At 50.4% G+C, this 21,125-nt stretch overlaps 1 protein-coding gene across 9 annotated transcripts in view; it reads left to right on the top strand.

Annotated features, from left to right (window-relative positions):
- Positions 1-21,125, top strand: part of EML1 (EMAP like 1) — a gene marked incomplete at both ends in the record, with an annotated part of 196,303 nt that overhangs the window by 150,607 nt on the left and 24,571 nt on the right. For 4 of the 9 annotated variants that reach the window (XM_080707633.1, XM_080707626.1, XM_080707627.1 and 1 more), the window contains 10 exons: positions 4,145-4,173; positions 5,261-5,317; positions 7,703-7,832; positions 10,136-10,285; positions 11,691-11,760; positions 14,000-14,110; positions 15,110-15,205; positions 16,593-16,727; positions 17,456-17,555; positions 18,945-19,099. In XM_080707633.1, coding sequence (XP_080563759.1) covers positions 4,145-4,173; positions 5,261-5,317; positions 7,703-7,832; positions 10,136-10,285; positions 11,691-11,760; positions 14,000-14,110; positions 15,110-15,205; positions 16,593-16,727; positions 17,456-17,555; positions 18,945-19,099 — 1,033 coding nt within the window. Of the gene's footprint in view, positions 1-4,144; positions 4,174-5,260; positions 5,318-7,702; positions 7,833-10,135; positions 10,286-11,690; positions 11,761-13,999; positions 14,111-15,109; positions 15,206-16,592; positions 16,728-17,455; positions 17,556-18,944; positions 19,100-21,125 lie in introns of those variants that run through there. The other 5 variants (XM_080707630.1, XM_080707631.1, XM_080707632.1 and 2 more) reach the window with 3 other exon arrangements.

Raw genomic sequence — 21,125 nt, forward strand, 5'->3', positions numbered from 1 at the left:
GTAATGGTGTTCTGGGTGCTTAGTTACACATTTCCTGTAATCTTGCCCATCCCTGCACCGCAGTGGTCCTGTTTCCATTTTGTAGATGGGGAGGCCAGGCTTACAGAGCTTCGGCATCTTGCCCGAGCCCCCAGGCGGCTCCAGAATCCAAACTCCCTCTACTGTGCTAAGCCCGGACTATTGGCTTGACTGGCAGTGTCTGTGAGGCATTAGCTTCTGTCCTCTACAAAAAATGCTTAGGGGTCACTGGAGACCTTCCTGGGGTACTGGCTTCCAACCAGGGGTATTCTACCTCTGAGCTACACCCCCCCATTCTATTTTTTTTTGTTTGTTTGTTTTTTTGGTGGTACTGGGGATGAAACATTTCTACCTCCAAGCTACACTCTCAGACCTATTTTATATTTTATTTTGGAAACAGGGTCCTTAAGCCAGCGAGGCTGGCTTCGAACCTACGCGATCCTCCTATCTCCGCCCCCCAAGCGTGGGGATTACAAGCATGTGCCACCACGCCCGGCTCTATTTTTTATTTTGAAACAAGGTCCTACTAAGTTGTGAGGACCTTGCTAAGTTGTTCAGGCTATCCTTGAACCTGTATCTTCCTGTCTCAGCCTCCAAATACTGGGATTATAGGTAAGCGCCACTATGCCCAGCCGGCTCCTAAACATTCTTAATAACCGATTCCTACAAGATCTCACTGCTAGTAGCAAGGTATATGTTGTCAGTTCTTACAAGGGACCAGTATTTGCGTAGTAGAGTACTTTTTGACTTCCAGCGGTCGTTTTATTTCCTCACACAAAATCATTTTCAAAGTCATGCCAGGAGCTCCAATTCAGACGGTGTGAAGCAGTTGGAGGGAAACGACGTGTTTTAACTCTGGAGTGGGCTTCTTCCTGATTGAGCCTTATTGGTTGCTTTCCAAAGTGAATATCCCCTTAGATAGTGCTGGGCCCCGTGGGTTCTGCTCCTCTGCCAGTCACTGGGGGCGCCATCCCGTGTCACCGGGTGTCTGAGACCTGCCAGGAGGACCCCGAGCGCCTTCCAGGAGTGCAGGGCAGTCGGCTCACCCAGATGACAGTGCGGGGTGCGACTGACTGTCACAGGCACCACGCCGTCCTGCACCTCCCCATCCTACAGACGCCAGCGTGGAGGGGCAGGTGGAAGAAAAACTGAGCCTCCAGAGTCCCGGGGGCTTTGCCGGCAAGTGTCTTGACCACAGGTGGCGTGGCTGCTCCCTGGGCATCCAGGGACTGCTCTGTCCTGGACCTGTCCTCAGAATGGCCTGCTGAACCAGCAGAGCCCAGGTCGAGCTCTGGGGGCAAAGCTCCTTCCTGCCGAAGCAGATCGTGAGGCTCTAGGACAGCAGCAGGGCCCAGGGACCTGGCGGGCATGGACAGAGAGAGGGCTGGCGACCTCAGGGGCCTCTCCTTCCCGTGACTGCAGCACCCACCACCTCCCTGCCCTAGGGGGCCGAGTCTCCCGTGGCCTGGAGTTCACTCTCCCTTCGTAGGAAAGGGCCGGCACGGCTACCCGGAGGACCTGCGCTCAAGAGAGCTGTCAGGGCAGTTAGGTCGCCTGCTTTCCACTCAGCTCACAGTATGGAGTGGTCATCAGAGACAGGTGACGCTGCACTTTGACAGCTGTCGCCTCCCCTTCCAAGCAGCTCTGGGTGTGAAGGGCCACCCAAGTGCACCGTAAGGACTGCAGGCTCTGGAAAGACAAGGGCTTAGGTCAGGCACCAACTAGCTGGCCTGCCGAGGGGCGTGGCCTGCGGGCATGGGATGCTGTCACACCCAGAGGCCCCTGGTCACTTCCCAGGCCGAGGGTGTGGCTGGCATGCACTGGTGAGGCTGCCTCCTCTTGCCCTGTTAGGAAAGGCAGCGGTGCTTCCTCAGGGAAAATGGGTTCTGAAGCAAGTGTACTATTTTTATGTGAAAAAGTGTGTGTGTGTGTGTGTGTGTGTGTGTGTGTGTGTGTGTGTGTGTGTTACTAGAGTTTGAATCCAGGGCATTCTACCTCTGAGCTAAACCCCTATCCCTGCTTGTTTGTTTGTTTGTTTAATTTTGAAACAATACCTCAGTAAGTTGCTGAGGCTGGCCACAAAACTGCATCCTCCTGTCTCAGCCTCCCAAGGACTAGGATCACAGGCATGTGCCACCATGGTCTGGCTCTTTTTTTTATGGCCTTTTAGTAGAAAACTGTTTTTCTGGGGACTGGGCACCATGGTACAAGCCTATAATCCCAGAAGCTTGGGAGTCTGAGGCAAGAGAGTCACAAGTTCCAGGTCAGGCTGAGCAACCTAGACTCTGTCTCAAAATAAATAAATAAAAAGGGCTGGGAGTATAGCTTAGCAGCAGAATGCCCCTGGGTCCAACTTCTAGTACTGGGAAGGAAGAAAGGAAGGGAAGGAGGGAGGGAGCGAGGGAGGGAGAGAAGGAGAGAGGGAGCAAGGGATGGAGGGAAGGACGGGGGAGGGAGGGAGGGGAGGAAGGAGGGAGGGAGGAAGGGGAGGGGAGGAAGAAAGGAGGGAGCGAGGGAGGGAGGGGAGGGGAGGAAGGAGGGGAGGGGAAGGGGGGGAGGGGGGAGGGAGGGAGGCAGACTTTTCTTCATTAGTATCAAATACTAATCAGTAATCTAGTTAACATTAGAGCGTTAGTAATACGAGTTTTACTCTACTGGGGGCTCAGATTCCCCTGTGGATTTTCTCTTTCTTGGAGGAATGCAGGCCATGATTGTGTTTTTCTGTTTCTGTTCTGATTCCTTATGTCTGTGTTTATGGCTTTTAGAAGAAAAAACAGTTGCCTTTCCTGTCATATTAGTTGCTTTTGTGTTACTGTAACAAAATACCCAAGGCTGGATTTTTTTTTTTGGCCGGTCTGGGAATAGAACCCAGGGACATTCAACCTCCAAGCTACACCCCCCTGCCCTATTTTTTTATTCCTTATTTTGAAATAGGGTCTCACTAAGTTGCGGAGGTCCTTACTAAATACCCGAGGCTGTCCATGAACCACGATCCTCCAATCTCAGCCTCCCAAATGCTGGGATTACAAGCCTGTGCCACCACGCCCGGCTGAGGCTGGATATTTTATAAGAGAAAAACTTCATAAGGTTTTTTTTTAGCTTATGGTTTCGGGGACTGAAACCCAAGATTGGGCGGTCACTCCAGACAAGAGCCTCCTCATGCTGTGAGCTAAGATGGCAGTTCTGGTCACAAGGCGGGAGCGGGCGGAGAGGAGGCCCCCACACCAGCCCTTAGGTGGAACCACATCCAAACTGTGGCAGCCCCTGGCCCTGCCCACGACAGAACCCGTGTGTCTCCCCGGAATCACCGGCCTGGCCTCTGCAGATGGGAACCCCGCGTGGAAGTTTGGCTCTGGGACTCTAGCAGCGACCTTGGTCCTTCAGAGAATCCGCCCTCAGCCCTCTGGGGTCTGGGTCCCAGGTGCAGTGTGGCCGAGGTGGCAGTGGCTCCTCATCTAGCGTGCGAGAGGCCTCTGCCCCGCCCTCCCTCTCCACGGCACATCATCTGCGCAGGAGGCCAGCTCAGAGTGCTCACCCACAAGGGCTGGAGAGCCTGGGAAAGAGTAATAAAGAAAATAATAAATAATAAAGCAAGCAAACCTTTCACCCACTCAGCAGAGCCATTCCCATCTCCTCTCTTTTTTTTTTTTCCCACTGCGGTACTGGGGGTGGAACCCAGAGGCATTCTATCTCTGAGTGACACCCCCAGCCCTCTTTTGTATTCTTTATTTTGAAACAGGATCTCACTGAGTTGCAGAGGGCCTCACTAAGCAGCTGAAGCTGTGTCTCAGCCTCCCAAATGCTGGAAGACAAGCGTGCGCCATCACGCCCGGCAGCCGTGCCCATCTCGATCCCCGCATGCTTCCCTCCAGCGCGCGCTTACTTGCCCTCGGAAGGAGCGTCGCCTTGGTGGTGGGTTTAGGATTACCATCTCCTGCACCAGCCACGTGCAAGAGGCTTGGGTGCTCCGATTATGCGCGCTCCCTGTGCCGGGAAACTTGTTTTTCTTATTATCACACAGAGGCCATGTGGCCAACTACTGCCGTTCATGGCTGTGGGGCTGGAAGCGGCTGGGGCGAAACACCCCAGGCTCCCTTTAAAAACTGTTTTTGGTTTATTTTCACAGCAAACCCAAGGAGCCGGTGTTCAGTGCAGGTAAGTCTGATTTCAACTTCTTTGGGTGTCACTCGCTCACCTGGGTGGCCTTCATGAGTGACTATAATCTGGATTTTCATTGAGGAGCAGATAACAGGGGGTCCCCAGGCCAGCCTTGGACACACAGGAAGAGCTTGGCTGTGTGCCTGGACGGAGTGCTAACTAGAGCTTGATGTGGGGCCGAGAGGCCCAGATAACAGCGGTGTTACCCACTATACCATTGTGAAGCCTGAACCTTCACTGGCCCCTTCGGAAATTCAGTAAGACATCAGTAGCCTGGCACAGTGACTCACGCCCATGATCTCCGTATGTGGAAGGCTGAGGCAGGAGGATTGCGGGTTTGAGGCCAGCGCACAGTAGCTCAGTGAGACCCTATTTCAAAATAAAAAGGGCCAGAGGTGTGGCTTAGAGGTAGAGAACCCCTGGATTCGATCCCCACTACCAAAAGAAAAGAGAGAGAGAGATGTCAGTAAGAGGTAGAATGGCTCACCGCCCTGTGCTGTGTTGGGATTTCTAGACTGGAGACTTCTACGGCCTTTTTATTCCTTCCTTCCCGAGCGGGCTTTGGTCAGCCACGCGCGCGCTTCGTAAGGGAAGGCTCCGGGTGCATCGAGTGCCATCACTGTCTAAAAGTGGTATTTCTCTCTCTGCCTCTGTCTCTCTAAGCTGCAGACTAATAGTTCCCATATCCCATTTCATATGCCTTCTCGAAGCACGCTTTAGAATAAAGGAGATGCTGGTTCTTCGTATTATTGACCTTATTTGAAACGTATATACATATTTCAAGCGCAAAACCAAAAACCTTCACAAGCGTGCGCTTGGCTAGGTAAATCCATTTGGTTTTTAGCTTTTCTAGTCCCTCCCCCTCTTGAACGTGAAATCAGCCCGAGGGCAGTCTTGGGGTATCAGCACGTGCCGCCACGTTCAGTTTATTTTCAGGAAGTGTGAGGTCGCTCAGCCATAAACTTGCAGGTCCCCGTCTCCATCACACTTGTCCGTGCCCTGGCGGGTACCGGGGGCAGGGTGGTGCTGAGGCCGCCCTAGTCAGGCCAGCCCTGCCCGCAGCAGCTCACCTGTCTTTATCTAGCCCTCCTGTCTCTGTCTGCGAAATCCCAAGGGAAGCGCCGGGTGACACACTGCAAAGGTAGGCAGCGTCTGAGCCCGAGCTCCGAGCGAGCCGCCCTCGCGGGCACACGCCCTCTGAGAACGCAGACCACCTCGACCCGGCTCACGCTGAACGCATCCCCGAGCATTTCCCCGGATGGGCTTTAATAAATGGCTATGGTTTGGATCTTGATCGCTGACTGGCCGGTGACAGGAATTCTCAGGTCAACACAAACCCGGAGAGCCGAGGGGCAGCCCCCGAGCCGCGCTGTGCCCGCCTCGCCCCTCCGGTGCCTTTCAGTTTGATGCTCACGTGCCATTGTCCTAACGTGCCCGCGCCTGAAGAACGCACCGCTCCCCTCGTGCACTCTGACCTGACGTGGGCGCGCCTGAGCCTCCAGCACAGAACAGCACCGAGGCGGGATCCACGGGGGCCAGGGCCCAGTCCAGTCACTTAAAATTGTGCAGGAAGCCAAGGATTCTTAGCACTTGACGGCGACACACAAGGAGTATTTCAAAAGCACCGGCCGTACACGCTCGCCATGGGCTCCTTGGTGCCCGTGGCAATGGCGTTATAGACTCTATTCTAACGTACATTCCGTGAGCACTCTGCCAGGAGTCCCATCTTACACAGAGAGTTGACGGAATCACTTCTCACTTAACTTTAGACTCAGTGAGGGCTGCTCCTTTGTTGACAGAGATCAGCCTGCCCGGTGCTTTCAGAGCCATCATCCTCGGCCACCACACGGTGTGGTGAGAAGAACTGGGTGAAGGGTGAGGGGAGGGAAGAGGCTTCGGGAGAGAACAGCGCGAGCCAGGCTCGGGGCGCACGCCTGCAGTCCCAGCTGCTCGGGAGACCGAGGCAGGAGGATAGCAGGCAGAGGCCTGAGCAATGTAGTAACGCCATCTCCAAGTCAGTGCCAGGCTGGGAGTGGAGCTCAGTGGCAGTGCCCCGGGTGTGGCCACCAGTATCTCAGAAAAGAACGGCACGAGCGGAGCTCAGAGGCGGGCACCGGCCCAGGCAGCCAGAGGCGCCCCAGGCGCCAGAGGACCAGGTGGTTGTGGCAGACGCAGTTGTGTACGGCGAGCGCCTGGAGGGCAGTTGGACCTGCTCACTCCCGCAAGTAGGAGGCAGGCAGAGGGCTGCGTGGAGGGAGGACCAGGCAAGCTGGAGGCTTAGGGAGCCCTCGGGTGTCGGCCCCGCCCACGAGGAGAGCACTCTGTCAGGGAGCGATGGCGCACGGCGACGGGCACGGCAGGACGCGCGCTCCTGGCACTTGCTTACAAGTCAGACTGAGTGTGCGGAGAGCAGAGCTGGCACCGCATGCCTTGAGATCTGAGAGCACGTGCACCGTAACGCCAACCCGGGCCTCTGCTTTGAAATAATACTGCACGTGACGTTGTTTGCAACCCCCGAGGAATGAGACTGATGAAACTAATTTGCTCTTGTGGTACTTACGGCACTGTAATTACCCGCCAGCCTCCTCTCTGCCAATGATCTTCCCGTTCAGTTCCGTGCGGATGCCGCTGTCCCGGCTGCCTGGTTTGAATGTCATGAAGGCGGGCCCCTTGATCTTCGGCGGAGGCCCAGACGCGGGGTCCCGGATCTGAGCAGAACCTATCAGGAGTGCAGGGACACTGGCCCTCACTGCACCCTGAAAACTCTCGTCACAACACCCCAAGCTGGGTTTTGTTCAGGTCCAGAGATTGCCCCAGGTCAACATATTAGCGGGTTTTACTTTATCCCTATAACTCACTGCAACGGCAAGTTCTTTCAGTAGAAATACTTCCTCTGGAACATCTGCCCCATGACCGCGGCGCTCTGCCCTCGCATTCTCCACTGCCCGCTTCTCTGAGCGCCATCCCGTGGCTGCTCCTTGCACGCGATCCTGCTGAGTTTGCATTCTTCACACTTCAAAGAATTTTCCCAATGCAAAAGATACATCAGTGCATATTTTTTTTACTTCAGTAGCACAAACCAATGTAAATATTGAAAGGTATTTTAGAAATTTTGATACCGGGATTGTATATGCGTGGAACTCAGTTTTAAAAAAAAAACTTCAGTGGATTTCTTGCATTAGTTGTAATTTTTGGTGTGGTACATTTTCCCCTCCTGATGATAAAAGTATATGCACTAAAAGCTCATGGGAAATAGTTGCCAAAATCTAATTTCTTCCTGCCTCTTAGAATTTCTTACATATTTTTGCTTACCTAAGTAAGCAGAATGTCAAAAATAAGCAAGATGCAAACTTTTGTTTCCAACCATTTAATTGTATGCACCTGCTATTTTTTTTCCTAGGGCCCTAGTTAGAGCCCGCAAGGAGTAAAGTTTAGCTTCTGCACTGGCGAGCTAGAGAGGATATAACGTCTGTTTCCCGTAGGCTGGGCGCCGAGGCTCTCACTAACATCGTTGTTCTTTTTGCAGAAGAAGGATATGTAAAAATGTTTCTTCGCGGACGCCCTGTTACCATGTACATGCCCAGAGATCAGGTGGATTCTTACAGTCTGGAAGCAAAGGCAGAGCTGCCCACCAAGAGGCTCAAGCTGGAATGGGTGTATCCTTCATCCGTGCGTTACCGGCCGTCTCATGGGGAAGTGTCAGGCAGGAAACGGAAGTCCTCTTAAGCTTTTTCAAAGCAAAATATTTTGCCCTTGCTTTTTAAGAAAACTTTACCAAAGTAGCCATAGGTTAGGACCCAGGACAGCATCCTGGTATCTTCCTGGTATCTTCTAATTATGGAGAAAACTGACCCATCATTCCAAATGGTTTGTGGTTCTCCCTCAAAGACACAGACATTATTTTTCTGAAAATAAAATATTGCAACGTCACATGATTGTGTGAGTGCATTTCAGAGGGTTCAGGGAAGCCGCAGCAGTGCTTCCAAAAGGACCAAGTTAGTAAAAACTCAGAAGCAAGCTTAGGAAAAAATAATAAAAAATGGGTAGACTTTGGGTTCTGATGAGAACCAAGAGTGGCTTTTTTTTAACAGGAGCTATCGTGTTCTTAGTCAACTCTCCAAAGCCAGGTGGAAAAGCCAGGAACTCTTGTGTATTTATACGGAAACAGTAGTTGAAGATGTAAGAAAATATCCAACTTCTGGATGATAACGTGGGAATATCAAAAATTGAAAGCAAACCATGCTGGCTACAAGGTTTTAGACCCAAAGAAAGAAAGAGGGAACCAGGAGAGGACAGACTAGCTTTCACTTCTTTAACCAAGCAAGACCGTGGGCAAGCCTCCGCAGCCATACTCTCACCTAAGTGGTGAATTAATGACATGAATTAACATGACGGGCAGCAGAAACATAATCCTCCTGTTTAAAAACAGGAACAATTTCCCCCAAAAATCTAGACCACTAGAATCTGAATCTGCCCTTTGACTAACGTCTTTGCGGTAGAACCGCTGGAGGCTTCAGTAAATGAGCCGTGGGGAGTGAGCCTCCGGGGAGCTGAAGAACAGGGCCCGAGAGACGGTTGATCGACTGCTGACTTGTTATCTCCATTTAATTCTGTCATTCGCTAATTACTTTCTAGGAAGCCTGCAAAGTCCACCTGCCAGCCTATGCAGATTGTAAGACAAAGAATAAGCCGCCCCAGACAAGTATTGACTGAACCTGTTTAATGCCAATCCTCAGAGGCAAATTTCAAGACACTGGCTTAAATTGAAGCTGTTGTAACTTCCTTTAGAAGAATTACTGTTTGAGATGATGCAGCCACAGTCTTTGGAAGCTTTGAGAAATGATCATGTGTCCCTAAATTTCTCCCCCAAAGGACACCTTTCGGTTTTTTTCAGACTCCAGTGTCATAAGGGCTTGACTGTCTCTCCTTGGACTTGGAACTTGGCGCGTGTATCCGAAGGGATCCAGCTCTTCTTTGAGTCAGTAGTGGTATACTAAATAGTTAAATCAATTTTGGAAATTATTCCAAACACATTATCCAACCTACTTCTTACTCATAGTTCAGAAGATGTGAAACAGTGAAATTTTGCTCCAAATATTTTTTTTTTTTTTGGTCAGGTTATTTTATTTTTCACACCCAAGTTCAAATGAGGTTTTGCTCTCAAAGCAGTTTTCAAGGTGCGGACGTATGCATGCTAAAAATTTTAGCAGGGAGCCAGGCATGGTGGCTCACGCTTATAATCCCAGTACTTGGGAGGCTGAGACAGGAAGATCACAGGTTTGCGGCCAGCTTCAGCTACTTAGTAAGACCCTGTTTCAAAATAAAGAATAAAATAGGGCTGGGGGTGTAGCTCAGAAGTAACATGTTCCTGAATTTCATCCCCAGTATCAAAAAAAAAAAGGAAGGAAGGAGGGAGAAAGGAATATTTTTATTGTGTTTCTAAGATATTTTAAGTAAAAGATTTAGCTCTAGATTATAATAAAAATAGACTCATAATTGACTTATTAACCTTCTTAAAATGAAATTAAATCTTTTATTGTTAAAAATATGTATCCCCGCTGGGCATGGTGACGCACGCTTGTAATCCCCGCGCTTGGGAGGCAGAGACAGGAGGATCGCGCAGGTTCGAAGCCAGCCACGCTGGCTTAAGAGACCCTGTTTCCAAAAATAAAAAATAGGTCTGGGAGTGTGGCCTAGAGGGCTTCCAGGAACCCCAGTACTTTATATATATATAATCTCCCCACCCATGACATCAGTGACCATTGACCATTTCCACCTGTATCCCCTGCCTCCTGGGGTCAAATGTTTCGAGCAGTGAATATTTGCCATTTGACCTTATTTAAATCTGGGGCACTGACGGTATAGTCACATAGCATTTTTATTGCCTGTGCCTGTTGAATAAAGCCAACGATCTGTCAGCTCTTAAAGGAAAATGGTCCTTATCTTGACACACACCAAGCTACGGGTACAGGGGCCGAGACTGCCGCAACAACCTGTACCTGCTGCCGACCGGGGAGACGGTATACTTCATCGCCTCGGTAGTGGTGCTGTTCAACGTGGAGGAGCAGCTGCAGAGGCACTACGTGGGTCACAATGACGACGTCAAGTGGTGAGTGCCCACGCTGGGCCGCTGGCCGCGGGGACACGGCTCTCGCTCAGGAGGTCAGGATGGCCACGCGAGCCCAGGGGAGGAAAGGGGCCGCGGACGCGGGGCCCCTGGGCAGGGCATCGTGCCCCATGCTGCTGCTGGCTCCTGGCTCTGCCAACAGAATCTAGCCGACTGCATTCCCTGAACAAGAGCCCCAGTAGGTACCTGCTTGGAGGCCTTCAGAGCACAGTACTGCTAAAGGCTTCTGACTGCGTCTGTATTGTCTCATAAAAATAAAAGGTGTTTCGTCTTGTGCTCATGGCTCAGTCTAGTATTCCCATAGTTCATGTGTAGCTTTGGGCAGGAGGGATCATTTTTAGAAGGATGGGTGAATGGATTACAAGTATGTATTTGTGTATTTGTATCTGCTCTGGGTCTCTGGTCAGTGATAAAAATTCCATTGGCAAAGATAGTATAATGCCAGGCGTGGTGGCGCACGTTTGTAATCCCAGCATTTGGGAGGCTGAGACGGGAGGATCGCGGTTCGTAGACAGCCTCAGCTATTTAGTGAGGCCCTCTGCAACTCAGTGAGACCCTGTTTCAAAATAAAGAATAAAAAATAGGGCAGGGGGTGTAGCTTGGAGGTAGAATCCTCAGACCCGAAAAAAAAAAAAAGATAGTGTATATTTCTTTTTAACATACTCAAAATTACTTTTTTTTTTCAGTACTGGGTATAGAACCCAGGGGCATTCAACCTCCGCACTATACCCCCAGCCCTATTTTTTATATTCTGTGTGTGTGTGTGTGTGTGTGTGTGTGTGTGTGTGTGTGGTACTGGGGATGGAACCCAGGGCCATTCTACCCCTGGGCTACACTCCCAGACCTATTTTATAGTTGTATTTTATAGTTTATAGTTATTTTAGAAACAGGGTCTCACTAAGTTGCTGAGAACCTCACTAAGTAGCTGAAACTGGCTTCAAACCTGCGCGATCCTCCTGTCTCAACTTCCCAAGTGCTGGGATTACAAGCATGTGCCACCACACCCAGCTTTATTCTTTATTTTAAAACAGGGTCTCAGTGAGTTGCAAAGGGCCTCACTAAGTAGCTGAGGCTGTCTGCCGACTGCGATCCTCCTATCTCGGCCTCCCTAATGCTGGAATTGCAAGTGTGTGCCACCACGCCCAGCCTCAAAACTACATTTTAATAAAGGGTGTGTGTTGGGCACAGTGGCACATACCTGTAATGTCAGTACTTTGGAAGGACAGGAAGATCTCAAGTTCAAGGATTAGGTGGTTGATTATGGTGCTTTTCAGAGAACCCACAGTGATCTGCAAGAAGTTAGGCTTCACAGGTCTCTCTTGTGCAAATTTTTGGCTAAATTGGACTCAATCAAGGACAAGATGTCTTATCAGAGTCTCTTTTCTAGCCTAGCAGTTCATCCTGATAGGATCACAATCGCAACAGGACAGGTGGCAGGCACGTCTAAGGATGGAAAGGTGAGTTCCACCCTCTACTCTTGCTTTTGTGATGAGCTGGCTGCAGAATAATTCCTAGAGCTGTTCTGCTGATGTTTCAACTGCTCAGGTGCAATGGTGCATCTGAATTCTTACGGCAGGTTATCATCCCAGAGAGGCCTTGAGAAACAGCACTGTAGCCAGGCATGGTGGTGCACATCTGTAATCCCAGTACTTGGCAGGCTGAGACAGAAGGGTTACAGGTTCAAGGCCAGCCTCAGCAACTTAGTGAAACCCTGTTCAAAATTAAAAAAAATAGATAAATAAAGGGCTGGGAATTATAGCTCATAATTAGAATGCCCTGGGTTAGCATTCAGGAAGCTGAGATCAGAGGATCGCGGTTCGTGGACAGCCTCAGCTACTTAGTGAGACCGTCCACAACTTAGTGAGACCCTGTTTCAAAATAAAGAATAAAAAAATAGGGCAGAGGGTGTAGCTCGGAGGTCAAATGCCCCTGGGTTCCATCCCCAGGCCCGCGGAAGAAAGAAAAAAAGAAAGCCCCTGGATTCAATCCCCAGTACCAAAAAATAAATAAAATAAAATAAAACAAGAATTTTTCTTGCCTAAGAATTCACTAACCCTTAAAACACCTGCTTGCATACATCATAAGCCTCGAGATATGAAGGTACCTAATTTAATAAGTCAGGTTTAACCCACAAGGAACAGTCATTTGAACGTGGGGCGCCCTCTGCTGTGAGTGCCTGGTAATCACGACTTCAGCCCACAGCGCTCGCGCTGTGCACAGGTCTGGGAAGACTCGTTTCTTGCACAGATTTTTAAGAAGGTCCCAAGGCCATCGATTGCTCTTTCATGAGTGAGAGCAGGAGTGAGTGGAATTTACAAAGCAGAAAACGGAAGCGGCTTCCAGTTGTTTATAAATTAGTCTGTGGCTGTCACGTCCAACTAAAACCTCCCTGTAGCTTTTCCGTTACCTATTTTGGGATGGCCTGTTATTGCACTGTATGTTATCTGAAACCAATCACAAAAAGCACTTTTGTTTCTGTCAACATGTTTTCTCCTAGAAAACATGAATACTACCATATTTTAGAAAATAGTTTAACAACATTGAGTTTTAAATATTAACCTTACGCTCTTTTTCACTAAGATTCTACTCTTGAAAAGAAGTAACAGAAATAGTGGAAATCAGACTACTGTTATGCAAATTCACATACATAGAACAGGCGTTCCTCTTTTTCTTTTTAAACCTTACATGGCCTTGAATTCTTTGAAATTAGTTGTAACCATCTCTTCTGCCCCCTGCTGGCCTAAGATTGCATTTCAGTTTCTGGCAGTGAAATAAAAAATTTTAGGACCTGGGACAGTGTCACAGCTGTTTGAGCAAATCTTTCCCTTTTAACCTTTGGTGAAATCCGAAGAGGCCAAGTGGCTGTGTGCGAGGCCCAGATGTCTAGAAAGGAGGCTGAACTCAAGCCCAGCCCGCCCAGCACTCCTCTGCCCACTTGATAATGAAGGGCGCTGGTGATGAGTCTGCCAATTGTTTTACAATGCTTTCTTCTATAAGGAAGAGAAACATTAGTATAAACAATTCAGGAACATAGCTGAGAGCATTTTGACCTTATCATAAAAATTCTAGGTTCTATTTTTACCTATTCAACTGCCCGCTCTACCCCCAATGAGCCCAAGAATGTCAAACTCCTAGCGCTCTTCGTTGGGGAGCATTTTGGTGAACCTAGACACACTGACACCTTAGCAACAAGACAGGCCTTTAAGGGATAACCCTTGGCCAGGAATGGTGATGTAAACCTGTAGCCCCAGCCCCTTGGGAGGCCAAGGCGGGAGGGTCACTTACACCCAGGAGTCAGAAGCTAGCCTGGATGACGTAGTGAGACTCCATCTCAACACAAAAATAAAATAAAATAACCCTGGGTGAGATGCCATTTTCCTTATCAATTTTCATATGATAACATGTCCAAACATACAGAGTGTTTGTTAAAGTGTGTTCCTGCGGTACAGATTCCAAGAACTGGCTAGTTAAGCTCTCAGACTGGGTGGGCTTCTGCGGGCTCAGCTGGCTAGGGCAGCCAGGGCCTCCTGGCGCCCCTGGGAGTGTTCTGTTTGCATCAAGGGCTGGTCCCTCACCTGCAGAGAGAGAGCATTGTTCTGACAGAATCGAAACTGCGGCCCAGGGAATGGAGTAGCTTCAAGGTGCTGGTGAGTGCCCTGACCCTCGCAATTGACGGCTACATTTTTTTCAAAACAGCAACTGCCCCCACATGTGCGCATCTGGGATTCCGTGACGCTGAACACCCTGCATGTCATTGGAATAGGCTTTTGTGATCGAGCGGTCACCTGTATAGCATTCTCAAAATCGGTAAGTAGGAGCCCCTTGGTTTGGCCGGCTTCAGCCTTGGGGAAGAGAATCTCTGGGCTGGAGAGGGAGAGTTCAGTGCCTGCACCTGTGTACAGACTTGAACTCTGAACTGCCTCGCCCCTGCTTCTGTGGTCCCCTCGTCAGGGACACGCTTCCAATCAAACACTTCCAGCCACGTGGGGTCAGTGAGCAAAGAGCCCCATGGCCAGGCACAGTGGCATACACCTATAATCCAATATTGGGGAACTGAGGGAGGAGGATCACAAGTTTGAAGCCAGCCTGGACAATTTAGTGAGACCCTGTCTTAAATTTTACATTTTTTAAAGGGCTGGGGATGTAGCTCAGTGGCAGATGTCCTGGGTTCAATCCCCAGTACCCCCAACACACACAAAATTGGAGCCCTCCTCACTCAGGACATCGCCCCCATGCTCCGTAGGATAGTGAGCCTGCTCTGGCCTGGAATTTCACCTGCTCCCTGCGCAGGGCCCTCTGGTCTCTGCCATCCCCACACAGGCTGGCTGGCTGCCAGTCTGCATACGGCTGGAGGGGACCTTGGGGTCCTCCAGGATAGGTGGGTCCAGCAGGTTCACACTCCCCCTTTCACACCCTCTTCCAGTGCAGGAACCTGCTCACAGCCCAGCGCGTGTTCATATCCGACACCCACGTTGGCTTGCACCTGCGTGGCTCCTCTCCAAGACCCCGCGGTAGAGTGCTGACAGCTGGTGGCCGACCTGGGCCACGCTCAGAGGGGCATGGCGTCCGCCTGGCACTGAAAGTCAGGGCACCTGGGCCCTCACTCTCCCTCCTGCTCCTGTCCCTTCCTCCCTGCACTCAATCACTCCCTCTCAAGGACACAGATCTCAAAAGCAATGGGTGAATGGCCTTTAGCGATAACGTAACAGACTGTTTTATTAAAAGGAAAATTGATGCTCCTCTCTAATCGTGTCATCCAATTTTATCCTCACGTGCGATCTTCCTGTGAATATTTTTTCCTTCTAGAACGGAGGAAGCAACCTCTGTGCTGTGGATGACTCCAACGACCACGTGCTGTCGGTGTGGGACTGGCAGAAGGAAGAAAGGCTGGCCGACGTGAAGGTCTCGCCCAAGCTTGCCGGCTGCTCCCGGGCCCCCACCCGGAGGCTCTTCTGAGCCTGCCCTCGCCCCAGGACTCCGCCCCCAAGTGCTCTCAGGCTGGCTCCCCTCCTTAGTGCCTGCGCGGTCCATGTTCTACGGCCGCTGCCCTTTTCCTTCAGGAATCATTTCTTTGCTTGCTTTTGTTTTGTTTTGTTTTTACTTGTTCAACAAGTCCCGAATTCCGCCGTGTACGCCAGGCGTGGTGCAGGGAGACCCAGGGCGGCCAGGCCGGGTGCTCCTGCTGCGGGCTCTGCGGCTGGCACGCCGGCAGCCTGAGGTCAGGGCGCCACCAGCTCCGGTGCTCCTCTCAGCTGAGCAGACTGGCAGGAGCTCTCACACGCTCTAGGCTCCTCCCGCTGTGCCCCTTCGGCCTCTCTTATGACCTCAAACACATTTTGCAGAAAATGTCAAATTAACATTCCATAAGCTTCCTAATGTTTTTCTCTTGTTATCATCATCATAGATTCTATTTTTATAGAACTGACTTCAGATTTCTCGTCTTGGCATCTATTAACCTTAGCTAACCTGATTTCTCTAACATTAGCAGCGCCACCAGATAACCTTGTCTAACATTACAATTAGACAACCTTGCTGTCCTGACAGTAGATTACCGTCGGATAACCTTACACGCCTATTCTCTTGCGCATGTGGGCCGCGGCCCTGTATTCTAATCAGGCCTCCTCTCTCGCGTGCTGGCCTTCCTTTAAAAGTTCTGGCTAGGGGCTTAAGGTGTTCTTGCCACGTCACTGGGTTGGAAGTTATAAAGGACAAGTTATGATTAGACTCAAGGTTAAATAGAAGCAACAGGCAGGGCAGGGTTAGCAGGGTGCAGAGTCTGGAGGTCAGGAGATGGACTGAGGTGAGGAGGTGTCTGCCAAAGAGGCAGGTCCAGCACCCCGGGCCCAGACTGAGCCACAGCAGAGCCAGAGGACTCCTGGGGAAGTAGGCAGCCACGAACAACCCAGCCTCGGGAATCCAGGTTCAAGGCCCCTCCTAGGAGATCCCAGAAAAGATGGGGCCAAGGCCTGGAGAACTGTTTCGCCACACTGGGAGATGCCAGGTGGAGTCCAGGCCTGGGGGTGAGAATGCACGTGGAGTCCTGGAGTCCCGCTGCCCAGGGCCGCACCTTCAGCAAAGCATGGGCACGTCTGTGCTCTGGGCCCAGGCCTGCAGCCCGCGGGGCAGAGGGTAGAGGAGAGGTGTGCGCGGCCATAACTGCAGGATGAGGCAGTGGGGAAACTCAGGCAGAGGGCTTGGTTTGCACCAGTTACCTGTGGTTCTGATTTTACTTATTCTCTGAAGTGCCTTAAAAGATCAGAGGCATTTGATTCTCCTGTTTTGCTTCAAGTGTTCTAACGAGGCTGTGTTTGCCGCGGATTTCCACCCCACGGATACCAATATCATAGTTACCTGCGGGAAGTCACACCTCTACTTTTGGACATTAGAAGGAAGCTCCCTCATTAAGAAGCAAGGATTATTCGAGGTAAAGTACATCTTTTGTTTTACTTTCTGCAGTGGCACGTGCCCATCCAGGTTTTAAGGGCGTGTCGAGACTCCAGGCTTAGCGTTTGTTCCATTGGCAAACGTGGGGTACACCTGGGGTGCAGTGACACCGGTCATGCGTTGGGTCCCTCACATAGTGGGGGAGGCTTGGATCTGGAGGCCCTTACTGGGAATGAAGCAGAAGGTGGAGCAGCCATGGAAAGGTGCGGCCCAAGGAGGCCGAGCCTCCCCACAATACCATGGATTGCACGGGACACGCAGAAGCAGGAGTGGCAGGCGCTTAGGAAGGAAGATGGCGCCCTCCGAGCCTTTGTCTGCCCATGTGGGGGCCTGGGAGAGCGCTACAGGGGATCTTTATTCTGTGGACTAATTTAGAAGACCCTTTCTTCTGGTGCAGGGCTGTGTTTTAGTCTGTAGTCATGACAACACCGCCCACCCCACTCCTCCTCCAACACCTCCTGCTGCTTGAACTGTCTGCAGCTTTAGGATTCCTGGCCATTTGGAGCTGCCAGAAATTTCTTTCTTTCAGAGCAGTTACTCTCAGGGCACAGTTACATAACAGTAGATAAAAATGCAAGGCGCACGCGGTGGTTACAGAAGCTGCAGGATCCAGCCGGGATGACGGTGGCTCTAGCTCTTAGGAATGCAAATTACAGATGTCTAGAATTAAAGCTTTGTATATATGTATATGTTTGCTACATTCTGCAGAAACAAGAAAAGCCAAAGTTTGTCCTGTGTGTGACGTTTTCCGAAAACGGTGACACCATCACTGGAGACTCGAGCGGCAACATCTTAGTGTGGGGGAAAGGTAACGGGGCGTCCCCGAGCCAGGGCTCTGCTAGTGACACGGAGGCCAGATAGCACGGCAGCTTCTGTCAAAATTATCTATGCGTGTAATGTCCAGGGTTACTGTTAAGTTCCAAATTAGACGCGCGCACGCGTGTGTGTGTGTCCTGGAACCATAAAACAGGAACGGAAGAAAACTGGAAAATGGTCGAGAGTTACTGACCATAAACACATCATTCTAAGCTGGGCGTGCTGGTGCACGCTTGTAGTCTCAGCATTTGGGAGGTTGAGACAGGAGGATCGCGCTTCGCGGACAGCCTCAGCAACTTAGCGAGGTCCTCAGAAACTTAGCAAGAGAGACACTGTTTCAATATAAAATATAAAATAGGGCTGGGGGTGTAACAGAGATAGAAGGTCCCTGGGTTCAGTCCCCACACATGCGCAGAAAGCACGCGCTCAGCTGAGTCCAGAGCATCACGAGCCGAGCAGGTGCAGGGAGAGGCGCACTCCCCGTCCTAAGGATCTGAGTTGGGGGGGGGGAGTGGAGGCGGACCCTCAAGTGTAACTGCGTAGTAACAAGGTGGCCTTTGGCGTCTTCCTGCTGCTGTTCGTTTAACCCCAGGACAGTCCCGTGAGATAAGCAGCGGCCTGTTCCACGGGGGTGGAGCTGAGCCGAAGAGGGAGCAGCTTGCCTGGAGACCGCGCTCTGGGGAGAAGCAGGGTGCGCGCTCCGAGCCCGCGCTCTCAGCCGCACTGCGCTGCGCTCCAGCCTGCCGCGCTAGTGTGTTTTCTCAGTTGTAGACTCAGACGGTTCATGCTCGTCTGGTGCTCAGCAAACTTCCAGAAATCGAGTCCTGACTGAATCACTTGGAAAAGAAGAGAGGCCACTGGGCATCGTGGTACATGCCTGTTATAGTTCTGGGGAGGCTGAGACAGAAGGATCGCAGGTTTGAGGCCAGCCTCAGCAACTTACTGAGATTCTCAGCAACCTAGTGAGACCCTGTTTCAAAATAAAAAATAAAAAGGGCGAGGGGGCGAGAGGGAGATGCCCCTGAGCTCAATCCCCAGTACCAAGAAAAGAAATAAAAGTACCAAAAAAGAAATAAAAGTAATAAAAGAAGTAAAAAAAGAAATAAAAGAAATAAAAGTAAAAAAAAAGGCCGGGCATGGTAGTGTACACTTGTAATCCCCGCGCTTGGGAGGCGGAGACAGGAGGATTGCGCAATAAATGTTTCCAAATAAAAATATAAAAAAGTAGGTCTGGGAGTGTAGCCCTGAGGTAGAAGGGCTTCCAGGAACCTCAGTACCACAAAAAAAAAAGTAAAAAAAGAAATAAAAGTACCAAAAAAAGAAATAAAGTAGAGGCAAGCCTCAGATAATGTGCTAATGGCGCTTTTCTTGGTGTGTTTAGGTACGAATCGAATAAGCTACGCAGTTCAAGGGGCCCACGAGGGCGGCATTTTTGCACTTTGTATGTTACGAGACGGCACGCTGGTGTCAGGAGGAGGAAAGGACCGAAAGCTCATTTCCTGGAACGGAAACTATCAAAAGCTTCATAAGACCGAGGTAAGTCAGCAAGCGCTGCTATGGGAATTCATCTTGAATCTTAAACTGTTCTCCTAACCAGTTTCCCTGTTATTTCGGAATCTGTAGCTTATAGTTTTAAATTGTACTTAGGTGGAATTACATGGAGGCAAAGTATTTTACTAAAATCACGGAGGCAGTGTATAACCAAAGTGAACTCAAGTTGATAAAGTTTGTAGATATAAAACACCTCATATTTAGAACGTTTTTATAACAAAACCAGTCTTATTTTTCAAAGGACTGTTATCCGCATTTCGATTGATCATTAAAATCGTTCCTATCTTTTCACTAATCACCAGCTTGTTACTTGGCAGATTTATTTGAACTAACGTCTTCTGAGTCTCTCCTCGGTCTGCGGCGCTCGGCTGAGGGCCGGCATCTCTGCAGCACGCTAGCTCCTTTGGAAACCCCCTTTCCCCCTGGTTACCCGGTCAGCAGTCCCGCCTCCCGGGGGGAGCCCGAGCCAAAGAACGTGACATTCCTCCGCCATCTCTGAGCTCCCTCCCCCAGGCTCCAGGAATTATGAGGAGATTGCAAAATTGGTATCAATCCCAAGGGCGATGCCCTTCGTCCCCAACAGATGGACATGCTTAGGACTTTTCACCTCCCAGGTCACATCCGCACACATGCTTGCGTGTTCCAACGCGGTGTGTTTAGACACTTGCTCATCACTGACTGAGATGCCTGACAAGCCCAGCTTGGAGAAAGAGAGTTTCATGGGGCTCGTGGCTGCAAGCCATGGACGGCCAGCACGGGCAGCGGGGCCCACCTGAACTCACATCAAGGCGGCCAGAAGCAGAGCAAGAGGAGGGCGCCAAGGACATCATGGTCCAGGCCCCATCTCCCCCTGCCACCCACCACCTCCGAACTGTGCTGCGCTGGGGACGGGCTTCTGGGGCGTGAGCTTTCAGGGAACATTCCAGACCCACGCCATAACACAGAGTAGCATGGCCCTATCTTTTGGCAATGTAAAAATTTGATTCTCTTAAGGCCTCTAGGCATGGTGGCGCACGCCTATAATGCCGTAAATGGGAAGCTGAGACAGGAGGACTGCAGGTTGGAGGCCAGCTGCAACCATTTAGTGAGGCCCTTGGAAACTTAGTGAGACCCTGTTTCAAAATAAAAAGCGCTAGGGGTAGAACTCGGAGGTAGACTGCCCACTTGGGTTCCATAAATAAATCCCCTGTACCAAAAATTTAAAAAAATTAAAAAATAACCAAGGAAGGCCTTCATGTGAGCGCTAGCCGTCACTTCCCCTTTCATGGCGATCTCAGTTGTAGCAACTTTTCTTTGTTAAGAGTCGATCCATGTATTGCTGGTCACGGACGTTCCTATATTTAATTATAATGGCAAAGAAAGCGCCACGACTCGACCTGACATCCTGGGTGTTACTCGCCACGTGTCGGCGTCTTTGACTCCTCCTCATTGTGGATCGGCCTCACCGTTTCTCACGTCTGTGCTAATAAACTGCACTGCAGACAGAGAACACGTGTGAGCAGACGGCTTCCCCCGGCCAGGCCCGGAAAGAGTGCCGGCCGCCGCGCCAGCGTCCAGACTCTTCATAGCCAGCACGCCTTGGGATTCCTTTTCTTAATGGATGGGCTGCTCCTTATGTTTATCAACACGAGCAATGGCTTTTAGAGCCAAAGGAGTTACCATTTAAACTAACGCCAATTTTTAGGCTGAATATTCTTTATTTTCCAAATATTATCTACTATTGCGTCAGGAGTCATAACAAGTAAAAAGTAGACTACCCAGTCATATCCCTTAAAAAAAGAAAATAAAAACTTTACTCTTGCTGATTTTTATAAGATCTACAGAATGAGCTGGGTGTGGTGGTGCATGCCTGTATGTTTGGGAGGCTGAGACAGGAGGCTCTCAGGTTCAAAGCCAGCCTGAGCAACTTGGTGAGACCCTGTCCCAAAATAAAAAATAAAATAGGGCCGGGAATGTAGCTCAGAGACAGAATGCCCCTGGATTCAATCCTTAGTACCCCCCCCACAAACAA

Source organism: Muscardinus avellanarius (genome assembly GCF_963383645.1).
Source record: "Muscardinus avellanarius genome assembly, chromosome: 12".
NCBI classification, from domain to species: domain Eukaryota; kingdom Metazoa; phylum Chordata; class Mammalia; order Rodentia; family Gliridae; genus Muscardinus; species Muscardinus avellanarius.